General features: G+C 37.8%; 1 protein-coding gene across 1 annotated transcript; it reads left to right on the top strand.

Moving 5' to 3' along the window:
• The first annotated feature begins 59 nt into the window (after positions 1-59).
• LOC121726923 (putative fatty acyl-CoA reductase CG5065) lies at positions 60-13,422 on the top strand. The gene is made up of 14 exons (XM_042114569.1): positions 60-107; positions 746-837; positions 1,160-1,290; positions 1,741-1,828; positions 2,285-2,357; positions 3,570-3,660; positions 4,044-4,189; positions 4,773-4,882; positions 6,852-6,935; positions 7,311-7,419; positions 7,610-7,787; positions 8,258-8,328; positions 8,910-9,170; positions 13,288-13,422. Exons 2-14 carry the CDS (start codon positions 747-749, stop codon positions 13,394-13,396), a joined length of 1,542 nt encoding a protein of 513 aa, XP_041970503.1. The 5' UTR covers positions 60-107; position 746; the 3' UTR covers positions 13,397-13,422.
• Positions 13,423-14,216: the final 794 nt, after the last annotated feature.

The following is a 14,216-nucleotide window of genomic DNA, read 5'->3' as shown; positions in this document are numbered from 1 at the left end:
AAAAGAAAACACCGGAATACCACGGAATAACCGTTACTTTTTGTTCGTTTTGACGTGCGTTTATTTGTGTGGTTTGTTTTACAATATTGTGTTAAGTTCAAAGTAAAGTAAGTATTAAAGTATTAAAAATTATTAGCATAACGAAAAGCTCCTTTATTAAGTTACTTTAAAAGAAAAAAATGTTTTCTTCTCTTATCTACTTGGTAGGTATTTATTTCATTTCATTAGTGTACCCATGTCGATAGAGAAAGATTATCTCGTAGTTTCTATAAGAATGGTCCGTCTATTGTAAGCATAGATATGTTCTTTCAAAGGTGAAATAACTCTAACGACCAACAATAGGTGGTCTTGGCTCGTAAGTCGTAAGTCATGAGTCGTAAGTCCTGGCCTGGTAGTAAACCCATGAGCCTGCAGGACCTCTGTTTGTGTTATACAGAATGTAACTAAACTAAGTGATAATACTTTAGGTTGTGTATGGGTCCCATATTATATAGACTTCACTGTAAAAGTAACAGCGCTGAAAGAGTAACTTTTTTAAAACTTTTGTATGGGAAAATTCATGACGCTGCTTGTACTATTATCTATTCTGTGACGCTGCTTACTTTATTTTGTTACACCCTGTATGAGAGTGATCCGTCTGAACTCTGAACAGACTCATGGTGGTCTTGATTTGAGTGTTAAGTTGTGACTCGCGAGTCGTAAGTCCTGACTCTCTGTCTCATGGGTTGTCGTGGTGGTGTTGTAGGATGACGTTTCTGGAGGAGCGCGACTTCTCCGATGTGCCCACCATCCCGGAGTACTACAAAGGCAAAACTATATTCATCACGGGAGGCTCAGGTAACATTAATGTCCAGTTTTACCTTTACAAAGTCAAGAAGCTGTTTAATGTAATAATAAAGAATATGCATGGTTAATTGTTTAATTACTTTTTGTGTATATTAAGTTAGTTTACATAAAGACCGTCCCTTAACTTTGGGGCTCACTCAGTGTAAACAAACAAAAAATTAATGCAATCAGTAGGTACTATAAAAAAATACTTAAGTTATTACTCTTCTAACAAACTTGTATAAGTAATACTAATTTGTATAATGAAGTGAATGTAGACTGTATAGAGTGTAGAACCTATAAAGAATATACTCCCAAATGTACACATTTTCAGGCTTCATGGGCAAGATCCTGATCGAGAAGCTCCTCTACTCTTGTCCGGAGTTGGACCGCATCTATCTGCTGCTGCGGAACAAGAGGGGCATGAGGCCGGAGGACAGACTAGCTGACATATACAAATCACCTGTAAGTTACCCTGGTTCTAGAGTTAAAAGTACCGGTTTTAGCACTACCTTCGCCCTGGGCGAGATTTCTTCGGCGCCCAAGGTGCTGGTGCTGGAGCTGGTGCTGGAGCTGTTGCTGGTGCTGGTGGTGCTAAAAAAGAGGGCGTCTGCGGTACCCTTTTTGTTTGCTATCGCCTATCGGCGCCCCTTTTTACCCGGCGCTCTGGACGTTCGCCCACCGTGGTTATAAAGGTGCTCTTAGGCCGACATGCGTCAGTTTGGGTAGTTGCGGTCTTAGGCTATTTATGTTTCTTTCATATTTCTGTTATTGATAGAGATATAATATTGCTGTCTTGAATGTAATATTAGGTAGAGTTTCTTCATAAATATACATCATCTGTTAAAAGACTATAAAGACAAAGAGATTCAGGATTTACGAAACCTAGATAAGTAAACGAAATTTTCATTGCAGTGTTTCGAGCGCCTGCGCAAAGAAAGGCCAGACGCGTTTATGTCCAAAGTGTTCTTCATAGCTGGCGAAGTCAATGAATTGGATTTAGGTAAGTGACTTTCTTAAATGCTATAATTCTGACTTTTCTTAATATTACCAGCAGGCTTAGCACGGCCACAGTAGAAATGCAAAAGAATAGAAACGCTGACAGGTTGTCGCGGACTCGCGGATAAACTGACAGATTTCCTTTGTTAATCCACCACTTTGTCTATTTTGCCGTAAGAATAAACCATTCTATGGTGGCCATGCTAAGCCTTAAAGTGTTTTTAAATAAACCGCGTACCGACACGTTGGGTCATGAATTCATGATAGAGAAATCACAGTTTACGCCAATGCAGAGCTGTCGAAGCAGCTCTGCGGAATCCACGCTGTGTAGACTGAGTTGATGATCAGTTATGGCTCTACATATTCGGATTTGTCTGTAACTATCCAGTATGGCCAAAGTTGTGGGAGACGCACTACCTGATACCTCCTACTACATACTCCTTTCACTTTTATTTCACAGGTATGTCCGATGAAGACTGGAGTCTCATCGCCAACAGAACTCACATCATCTTCCACGTCGCCGCCAGCGTCAGGTATCTACGTCTCCAATTCTCCGTTTCACTCTTCTGAAGTCTCTTAATGGCACGTGCTACGACCACGCAGTGCAGAAACAATTTATTCTGCCAATTGAACTATTATTACTACGTTAATAATAGTTCAATGATTCTGCCGAAAGTTACAAAACCTCAAAATTTTACGACGCCAAGTTTTCATGTTTTGTTTTCTGTAATTTTGTAGTTTTAATTATGTACAATAGTTTTAAATACAAACTACACTATTAGCAATTTAAATTCATGATTGTTTATTCCGTGGCTCACTTACTCCGTCTGCAGTTTGTAATAAATTAATTATTGTACAGTGTTAGGATTATTAGGGTACTTAAAAAGTACTTATACATTCTAATCTTGTTATTTTGGTATTTTTAATATAATTAGTAACTAATTATTTACACGAAGAGTACAGTAATGATAATAATTGAGTTGGACATGCGCATAATATCCTAATTACTTGGGTAAAAAACGATTTTCTCTATTACTTTTTTAAAGAAGAAATCTGAAATTCACCTTCTTTATTTATTTATTTTATTTTATTTATTTATTTTTTATTTTTTTATTTTTTTATGAAAGAAGGGGGCAAACGAGCAAACGGGTCACCTGATGGAAAGCAACTTCCGTTGCCCATGGACACTCGCAGCATCAGAAGAGCTGCAGGTGCGTTGCCGGCCTTTTAAGAGGGAATAGGGTAATAGGGGAGGGTAGGGATGGGAAGGGAAAGGAATAGGGGAGGATAGGAAAGGGAATTGGGCCTCCGGTAAACTCACTCACTCAGCGAAACACAGCGCAAGCGCTGTTTCACGCCGGTTTTCTGTGAGGACGTGGTATTTCAAAAACGTGTTGCGTCGTTAGTGTTGAGTTTTAATTCTCTTAGTTGAAAGGATAGAGAGTAACATAGGCTACTTTTGGTCTTGGAAAAACATCATGTTTCTAAAGGAGATTTGCAAGAATATTCGTATTGTACACGATTTTCGAATTCCACGCGAGCGAAGCCGCGGGCAAAAGCTAGTTAAAAATAAATATTAGCTAGGAAAAAAATAATTCATATACTTACTTAATATTAATAACCTATAAGTCACTGAACTGGTTTCATACCAAATGCATACGCCATCAGTCAGTTATTCAGGAGAAAAGAAATCCTTATTTGCCAGTAATTTAATGTGTGATGGTTTTTGGTCTGACTTATTTTAGATTCGACGATCACTTGACGAAGGCGACGAATCTCAATGTCCGGGGGACGAGGGAGTTGGTGCGGCTGGCTGGAGACGCGTCACGATTAGAAGTAAGGCTGATCTCACATTAATATAAACTTAAAAACTATCTCTTCCTTTTTTAAAAAGAAGGCAGGTCGCTGACCGTACCGGACCGGACCTGTTCCTGCTCTGTAGTAGGCAACAGGACAGTCGAGGAGGAGGTGAATAGTTGTTCCGTCCTCCTCCTGAGGCGAGAGATGGGCGCTGGGCGTTAATTTTCTTCGGTGCCCAGGGTGTTCCAAAAAAGGGGCTCTCGCGGCTCCCTTTTTTGTTTGCCTTCGGCACCTCTTTTTTGCCCTGGATGGTCGTCTAGCGACGCCCCCCTATAACACCGCTACTGACTTGGCCCATACTCCATAGGATGTGTAGGCAATAGGCATATGCGGTTGTTCTATAAGTTCCGTTGTTCCAGTGCTTTGTACACGTGTCTACTTCCTACGCGAACACCGACCGCAATCCTGTAGAGGAGGTGATGTACCCGGCGCACGCGGATTGGCGCGACACCCTCCATATGTGCGAGACCATGCCGCCAGATGATGTGCAGGTCGTCACGCATAAGTGAGTAGACATGGACATAACTAGACTCTCGACTCTTCTTCTCGATATAGAGTGAAAGAGCACTTAAGGAAAACAGCTATCGAGTGCACTGGTAACACTAATCAGTGGCAGGAGTGAAGACAAAAGCCGAGAGGTGGCGCAGGGTCCGCCAACACCTAATTCCTCATCGTTATTAATGATGGCAACATGAATCATCTATTGCGCGACCCGGCTCTACATAAATCCTAAGTAGACCTTTTATTGCCCCCAGGCCCCAATGTATGGTTAATATACAGAATGTAACATAACTAGGTGATAATAATACTTTAGGGTGTGTACGTGTTCCTTGTAAAAGTGCAGCGCTGAAAGACCAAATATTTTGCCATTTTTACAGTGAACTCTTTACAAGGAACACGTACACATCCTAAATTAATCTAGACAAGAAAGGACTAACACACCCTAAAGTATTATCACTTAGTTTTGTTACACCCTGTATAATATTAAGATTAGGAGAGTGTCGACTGTCGGTGCTATGTATAAAATGTGTAAGTAAATAAGTTTAGGCAACTTCTAAATAACTTTTTTTGATAACTCATGTTTTTAGATATTTAGGAGAAATGCCCAACACATATGTGTTCACGAAGCAGCTGGCAGAACACGTTGTGTACGAGCAGAAGGGAAAACTGCCCATCATCATCATCAGGCCTTCTATAGGTAAACCTTTTAAAAATATAATAAGTGTGTTCAACAAGAGCGTAGCCGGCATTTTACGTCAAAAATCATAACCAAATTAAAAAAAAAACAACTGAAACACGTTCAGTGTTTCTTTGTCTAAAATGCTTAGCACAAAACAAAGGAGTCTGTGCGCATGCGCCGAGTTGACGACACGTTATTCGCCATGAGTGCCGCCGTCGCGTCACGATATGAAGCAGTGTTTCTTTGCTTGCACCCAAAAGGGTAAAAAATGTCGCATTCTCAAGCTGCCAAATACATGCGGAAGTCAAGACCATTCGTGAGCAAGTAGGTGAAACGATATTCTGAAACCCGGAGCGTTGATGACCTGCTAGAAAGAGGGAAAATGAAAAAGGCGACTCCCGCCGAAGACAAACACATCGTTCAAATGTTTTAAAAAAAAATCGGTTATCTCTACGTTCAGCTCAAGAAAAACTGAAAGAAAATGGGCTTTATATATCTCCCAATACCATAAGAAGTCGACTGGCGGAATCGGAAGTGAAATACAGGAGCACTATCGATAAACCTCTTCTCTCCGAGACTCACTTTAAAAAAAGAATGGCGTGGGCGCAGGAAAATCTTGACCGTGACTGGGACCACGTAGTCTTTTCAGACGAAGCTTCTTTTTGGGCATCGAGTATAACATCTCGTGCTTGGTCAACCTCCAGCAACAAATTATTGGTACGCACTGTTAAACACCCAGCAAAGGTGCACGTTAGGGGGTGCCTGTCAAAACGAGGTTTTGGAAGTTTGTATGTATTTACGGGCAACCCGGATGCAGCAAAAATGAAAAAAAATTATGAAAAAGCTTTATTACCATCTGTCAAAAGTAGGTATAAAAACCCAAACGAAAAATGGATTTTACAGGAGGACAATGATCCCGAACATCGAAGCCGTGTCTGCACCGCCTGGAAGACCGAGCACGGTATTGATGTTTTAGACTGGCCATCACAGTCACCAGACGCAAACCCGTTAGAAAATGTTTGGGCGCTTATGAAGCTAAAGCTACGGATGAGTAATACAAAAACCGTTGCATAGCTAAGTCGCAATATAAAAGCGATATGGAGTACATTGTCCCGTGACTACGCTGAAAATTTAATCAAAAATATGCCTCGGAGATGTCAGTCCATAATACATAGTAGAGGGGACTGGACCGCATATTAGTGATAAAGCATTTTAAAGTAATAAATAAACAATTATATAAAATAAATTTTGTTTCATTTATTTAACTTATAACATTAATTTTGCCGGTTACGCTCTTGTTGAACATAGTGTACTTTTAGAATGGCTTTACAGTTTACTGTAAGTTACATTACGTACTTTGTTTTTACCCAGTGAATCCAGGTCAATAAATGACGTCAATAAGTGTTTTTGTAAACCAAATTTTGATAAATTAATTTGAAAAATCTGAATTTGAAAAAAGTCGTAGATTTGTAATTTATACACCATACCATCGAGGACATTGATTTCTAGGCAGTTGACAGACCCACGTCATTTGGTCGGAGAGTGTCAAACTACTCTTCTCATAATGTCAAAATCTCGACAAAACTCGATAAAAATGTGTTGTTATGTTAGGGTTCGCTAATTTTGACGACAGATCTACACGAGAAAAATGTACGTCATGTTAAGGGTAGTAAAGTCTAGTTAGGGAACTAGACTAATAGAGATGAAGAGACAAGCCATCAAACATGTAGACAAAATTTTCTCGTTGGCGCATGCTAAGTCGGCAGGTCTCAGGTTAGACATAACTCGACCAAACTACGTAGGTAATCTGCCTATGAATCAACTTCTCTGATAGTACCTTAAATATCTTGGTAATTAATATTTTATTTTCTGAAGTTCACAATTACATTTTTAATTTGTATTGGGTAATGTTTTTTTTTATTTGTATTTTTGGTTTAATTTGTATGATGTTGTATATATATTTAAAAACGTGTCGTTTTATTTTCAGTCGTATCAAGCCTGAAGGAGCCAATACCGGGTTGGATCGAGAACTTCAATGGACCCGCCGGGATTATTGTCGCGAGTGGCAAAGGTTCTTTTTACTTCTTTAGCAACTTTACATTGATGCAGCAACGGGTGCTAGTCTATTTGGTTCAGCTAGTAGGGTCAATTCAGACCGCAACGGGACGCGTAGATGCATTTATTTTCTAAAGTAAATTGACAGATATCGTGAGCGTGAGCGGTGAGACGTCTTGCAAATCCTTCATATCCATAAAGAAACGCATCTACATTCTACACGTCCGTTGTTCACATTTAATTGATGTTAATTCGTAACAACTAATTCAGATAATATTGTACCAATGTAAATCATCTCGTATTTAGCTTCACGGTCATTGCGTTTTGCTTGCAATTAGAGAAGGCATTGGATTCAACAATCAACACGCGCTAACGACCTTACATTTTCCAGGTTTGATAAGAGCTATATACTCGGACCCGAAGATCACAAACGACTATATACCCGTAGATGTGATCACCAGGGGCATCGTAGCCTCGGCATGGTGTAGAGGAACTAAAAAGTAAGAAACTCTTCCCCTAAGACCTAAAAAATAGCGACGTCATCTTATCAAGAAGCGGTTCTTGAAATTGGCGGGAAAAAAATCCTAGTGCTGCCATCGCTACTTGACTTATTCAAACGCGAGTCAAAATTTCTACATGCTCCTCAACTCAATTAATATTTCTTACCGTCTTCCACTCCACTCCTTCTAGATTCAGTCCCACGGACGACATACCGATATACAACATGTGTTCCGGCGGATACAACTGTGTGTCCTCCCTCGACCTGGTGAAGATGGGGGAAAGCCTCACCCAGGAGTGCCCGCTCGACAGTGCGCTGTGGGCGAGGTGCTCCACTGTCACGGATAGCAAGCTGCTGTATAACTTTAAGGTGAGTAGGCTGGAACTAGGAGTTATTTATTTTTTTGATCTGTAAGCAGTGTCGAATTTATATTTTTTATGAGTTTAGGCCACTTTATTTCCGCCGCTTCATGTACAAAATCTACCAGCCTCCTATGGACGCAGGACGCTGCCGCCCCTAGGCCGCGGCCTGAGGCCTATTTATAAATCATCTGGGGCTGTCTGCAAAATTCCTACTTGCTGCTCCTGCCTGGTCTTAATACTATATACCCGTAGATGTACCCGTAGATGAACGGTATCTTAGAAAACTGCAAATACATAGTATCTATTCTTGGCTATACGATAAAAAACACATTAAAACTCATGTTTCTAATAATATGCGGCCGTTGCATGCTTCTCTATGTATTATTGGTTGTTGTATTAATTACGTATCATTTAAGTGTGGAAGCCCATGCCAAGTTTTAAGCCATTTGAACGAAAAATGATTGATTTTTGTTTCAGGCACTTTTCTTCCAACTCATACCGTCGATGTTAATAGATACTCTACTGTGGCTGCTCGGGAAGAAACCACTGTAAGTAAACTTCTGCATATTTTATTATTAATGATTATCTTCTACCACCGTTAAATAGGGGTGTTACAAGCGTGGCACGTTTTACGTGGGAGAGCCATGCTTCGGCACGAATGGGCCGGCTCGACCGGATAAATATCACGTTCTCACAGAAAACCGGCGTGAAACAGCGCTTGCGCTGTGTTTTGCCGAGTGAGTGAGTTTACCGGAGGCCCAATCCCCTACCCTATTCCCTTTCCTACCCTCCCCTATTCCCTTCCCTTCCCTACCATCCCCTATTACCCTATTCCCTCTTAAAAGGCCGGCAACGCACATGCAGCTCTTCTGATGCTGCGAGTGTCCATGGGCGACGGAAGTTGCTTTCCATCAGGTGACCCGTTTGCTCGTTTGCCCCCTTATTTCATAAAAAAAAAGCTGATAATTTTTTTCTGGCATTTAGTAACAGCCTCTATTTTATGTCCAACGCTTTCTTACGGAACGCGTAGAGTAACAAGGCCAGCCAAGCAAAACACAAGAACACTAACTACTAGCATCATTCCCTGAATCAAAGAAACTTACTGTAGCTGTATATTATATTCTTTCAGACTAGTCAAGATTCAGCGCAAGATCTACACGGCTAACTACATAGCGTTAGCCTACTACAGTACTCAGGAATGGACGTTCAAAATAGACAATTTCCTTAAACTACGGAGCGTTTTAAAAGAGGAGGATAAAGAAGATTTCTTCTACGAGCTCGAGAATATCGACATCTACAACTACTTCAAGGTGTGCGTGTATGGCGGCAGGAAGTACCTGATGAAGGAGAAGGATGAGGATCTTCCGGCAGCCAAGGTGCACGATACGAGGTAAGAGCTTTCCTTGCTTATGTACCATCGAGGTGATTCCCACGCAATTCAAAGGCAAACGTCATTTGGTCGGATTATGTCACTTCAATGTCGAATATTGGTTGTCGGCTGGGTTTGACGTTTAACACGACCAATCCAAACTACGTAGTCTAGATCAGGGATGCCTAGGAATCGATTTCTCTGATAGTACTTAACCAGTGTGAACTTCAAACGCAAAAAAATATAAAAAGAAAAGGCGTGAAGTTGAAATAGCCAGGCTAGATTTTCTAGCCAGACAAGGTTTCAATATAAATTTTACTAATGCTTGGCGATAGATGGCGTGCTACGCTAGTTTAATCGCGCTTTCAAAATCAAAAATCAAAATCAAAAATTGTTTTATTTCTGAATAAATTTAAAATAAATGTTTTCAGAAAGTCCTACATGATGCCTACCACCGGTTCGGGAACTAACCCGGCGAGAAGAACCGGCGTAAGAAACTCGCACGGGGCCCACTTTTTTACCAAAAAAAGTGAGAAAAAAAATTAATCTTTTAAAATAAAGTTTACAATTTTGTAACTAAATATTATATACAATATCCACATACATAATTGTAAGTCCTATAATAATGAAGAAGTAGCCTTGCAAGAAGCCATCCTACTCCCAAGGTGTGCCATCGTTTATGAAATCATTGACCTTATAATAGGCTTTGGCACACAAACGTTCTTTAACTACTTTTTTAAATTTATTAATGGAAAGATTTTGAACGTTTTCTGGGATTTTGTTGTAAAGGCGTATACATTGACCTTTAAAAGATTTACTGACTTTACTAAGTCTGATCACCGGCATATCTAGCTTGTGCTTATTTCTAGTATTCCTAGAGTGAATGTCACTTTTAACTTTAAATTTACTTATATTTTTTCTAACATATATTACATTATCCAAAATGTATTGAGAAACAACAGTTAGAATACCAATTTCTTTAAATTTATCTCTCAGAGATTCTAAAGCAGACATTTTATAAATAGAACGTATGGCTCGCTTCTGCAGCACAAATATTGTATTAATGTCGGCAGCGTTTCCCCATAAAAGGATTCCATATGACATCCTACTATGAAAATAACTAAAATATACTAATCGTGCCGTATCTTCGTCAGAAACTTCCCTAATTTTTCTGACTGCATATGCTGCAGAACTGAGCCTACCTGCAAGATTAACAATGTGAGGACCCCACTGTAATTTACTATCAAGTGTAATACCTAAGAATACAGTGTTGTCTACCAAATTCATCTTCTCATCATTTAATACTACATTGGTTTGGACTTGCCTAACATTGGGCAAAGTAAACTTTATACATTTTGTTTTACTAGAATTTAAAAGTAAGTTATTAACATTAAACCAATGTACTATTTTTGAGAGAGCACTGTTTACCTCGTCGTAGTTCGACTGTTGTCGCTTCACTTTAAAAATAAGTGAAGTGTCATCAGCAAAAAGCACTATCTCATTATTATTATCCTTAACTAGATAAGGTAAGTCATTTATATAGATGAGAAAAAGAAATGGGCCTAATATAGATCCCTGTGGGACACCTAATTCTAATTTGGTTCCTTTGGACCTTTTACTATTAACCTCAACCCTTTGAGTCCTATTTTTAAGGTAAGAAGTCAAAAGGCTGAGAGCAGAGTCTTTAATTCCGTAGTGGCGCAATTTCCTGATCAATGTAGCATGCTCAACACAATCGAAGGCTTTGGAGAGATCGCAAAAAACACCTAAGGCATCCTGCGACTCCTCCCAAGCCTCAAAAATACTGCAAAGGAGTCCTATACCAGCATCCGTTGTGGATCGACCCTTAGTAAATCCGTATTGATTATCATGTAATAAATTATTAGAATTAAAATGTACTAGTAATTGTTTTAAAATAATTTTTTCAAATATTTTACTAAAGGTCGGTAGAATTGATATAGGCCTGAAATTCGTGGGATCCGATTTAGTTCCGGCTTTGAATAAAGGAACAATCTTGCTATGCTTCATTAAGTCAGGAAAAACACCATTTTTTATACAGTCATTGAAAATCATTGCTAAATGAGGAGCTACGATGTCAATTATTGATTTAATAATTTTTGTGGACATGCCCCAGAGATCAGCAGTATTTTTGATACTCAACAATTTAAAGGTATCAATAATATCTCTGGGGTTAATTTCTCTAAACTTAAAATTGACATCACATTCCTTTACATTGTCTCTGAGTAGCTTTTCGGCAGCTTCAGACGAAGAATTTAAATTTTTTGTCGTTGAGACCGGAATGTCAGCAAAAAACTTTTCAAAGACCGTCGCAACTTCTTGATCATTAGTAATCTTTTTATTTTCAAAGTATAGTTCAAAATCAGAGCTACGACAGGTGACATTTCCAGTCTCACCCGCTATTACCTGCCATGTTGTTTTGATTTTATTTTTAGAGTTTTTAATTTTATTTTTTATATATAGGGCTTTAGCAGCTTTACAAACTTTTCTGAAGGTTTTTGAGTAGTTTTTAACATATGCTTTAAATACTTCACTATTGTTAATACACCTTTCATCATATAAGTCATATAATCTTTTCCTACTTATTTTTATTCCTTTTGTTGCCCAATTAATAAATTTAGTTTTTTTATTACTGTTTCTAACCGTTCTAGAAGTAAATATTGAATTAAATTGAGTTCTTATCACCTTAAATAATTTATTAAAAGCTTCATCAGAGCTATGTGAGCTGTCCAATAAATGGATATTTGAATTTAATTTACTTCTAAATTGCTCAATACGTTTTGTGGTCACAGGAATAAACACAAGATTTTTCTTCGCATCACTGTCACATTTGATATTAAAAGAGGCTATTTGTCCACAGTGATCAGAACTTAGCTTATTAATTATTTCTTTTTTGTCTGGAATAAGATTAGTAAATATATTGTCAATACAAGTGGCTGTAGTCTCACAGACCCTTGTTGGTTCCTGAAACAAACTGTAAAGGTTATACGATTGAAATAAAGATGTGAATCTAACAGTAGTTGAGGTTAAATCTAATAAATTAATGTTAAAATCGCCACATATAATAACCTTTTTGTTAGATGCACATATTTTTGACAAAATTTGTTCCATAGTTACTTCAAAAGATTCGTATAACCCTGATGGAGGCCTGTATACGCTTACAATTATTAGATGGTTCAGCTCTATGCAGGCCACTTCTATTATTCGTTCAGTAGAGAGACTCACAATATCCTTACGTTCCTTAAATTTAAAATTGTTTCTGATTAATATTAAAGAGCCGCCTCTAATGGCATTTTCTCTACTGAACGAACTTGCTATCTGGTGATCATTGAAGTTGAAAATGAGTTCATGTGATCTAAACCAATGTTCAGATATACACATAATATCAATGTTAAATTCCTTCAAAAATAACTCAATTTCAAGTTCTTTACCTACCATACCTTGTAAATTCTGATGCACCAGATTAATTAAATTACAATTATTTTCACTTACTATATTTGAATCTATTAAATTGGTAGGATTTTGACTATTTAAAGGTAATTTATTTCTGCAAGAGATTTCCTCCATTGTCTTATTATCTAATTTAAAGAAATATTTGGAACATATTCCAATTCGTTCAAAATATGACTAATATTCTGCTCAATAAAAGCAGTAGTCGAGGAAGCCAAATACTTGGCTGATTTCACTTATCTTTAATAGATACTTTTAAAATTAAGAAAAAATAAGATTGTTCAATGTAAAAATACTTTTAATTGGTGGACTAGAATTCGGCTGAGCCATCATTGGACATTAAAATTAAAGATATTATCACAGCTAAACATAGAACGTTCTACGCTTTGGGATTTGGTTAAAACTTGTATTAATATTTAGGTATTATATTTTTTCCTTCATTTTAGATTAGTGTTTTTCAACCTTTTTTATTATGCGACCCCCATGCGATAGTATGGAAAAAAATTCGCGACGCGTTTCCCTTGCAGGTACTATCAATATTTCTATTCTTGGTTTGTTTTTATACTGAAATACTTCTCTTGACCTTTGAAGACCCCCTCTACGCGACCTACAGGTTGAAAAACACTGTTTAGATAAACACCCTTTAACAATTACTTTTCTATTGTTTCAGAATCAGACTTATAGCTAAGATCACCAACCACGTTTTCTATGGCCTCGTGTTTGTGTGGATGTGTAACAAGATATGTCAATGTTTGTCGCCGTATTATATTAGTTTTTAACATATTTTATTGTAGGTACTATCAGAAAAGTTGATTCATAGGTTGGCATTGACTGACCTACGTTATTTGGTAGAGTTATAGCAAATCCAGCACCATCACAACTAACATTGAATTGACATAACCCGACCAAATGACTAATATGAACTATGAATCGATTTAAGTATTTGATGGTACATGGAAAATAAAAATAAAAGAAGAATCTGATTTTTAATTCTAATTTCTGCCTGATATTTCTATTTACGAGGAGTACCTACCTACCTATAGTAATTTCTTTATTGCTATTATAGTGGAAACATAATTTATGGAACGGAGTTGTGTTGATAGTAATGAAATATTTACTTAATACAATGATGAATGGAAATCACAAATTATAATGTTTTGTTTGTATTAATGTACTTTATTGTATAAAAAGGCTATTTTGGTAAAAAATACTTAGGGTGGGTTGCACCAGAGGCGTGGTTAATGTTAAAGTTATGGTTATAGTTAAGGCTAACTTTAACTTTAACCTTAACCGTTTCCGTGCGGATGTCACCGATAGGCATCATGGGTAGCTTTTCTGTATGGCGGGTGACGCCCGAGAGGAGATAAAATGTTTACCTGTAAAACTATGATGAAATTACATTTTTTAGAGGTTTCCCCTCAATGAAAGTGGCTTTATTTGTCACGTATTTTACGTGTACAGTGTTAGTTTTAGGATATTGCATAAAAACTTACACTTCAGGAGTCCTAAACATTTTATAAATATATAACGCCAACACCAGCAAAATCTCACATCAATATAATTTATTCTTATAACTAACTAGCAGCCCGCCCCTGCTTC

Source organism: Aricia agestis, chromosome 5 (assembly GCF_905147365.1).
Source record: "Aricia agestis chromosome 5, ilAriAges1.1, whole genome shotgun sequence".
Lineage (NCBI taxonomy): Eukaryota > Metazoa > Arthropoda > Insecta > Lepidoptera > Lycaenidae > Aricia > Aricia agestis.
This window is presented reverse-complemented; position numbering and strand designations above follow the sequence as displayed.

What these genes read in the sequence shown, in the direction of transcription:
- LOC121726923 (XM_042114569.1), top strand. Translation starts at nt 747, where the DNA reads ATGACGTTTCTGGAGGAGCGCGACTTCTCCGATGTGCCCACCATCCCG. An exon ending in GAGACGCGTCACGATTAGAA is followed by an intron (nt 3,661 to 4,043) that starts GTAAGGCTGATC and finishes CCGTTGTTCCAG; the next exon opens with TGCTTTGTACACGTGTCTAC. An exon ending in GTGCAGGTCGTCACGCATAA is followed by an intron (nt 4,190 to 4,772) that starts GTGAGTAGACAT and finishes TCATGTTTTTAG; the next exon opens with ATATTTAGGAGAAATGCCCA.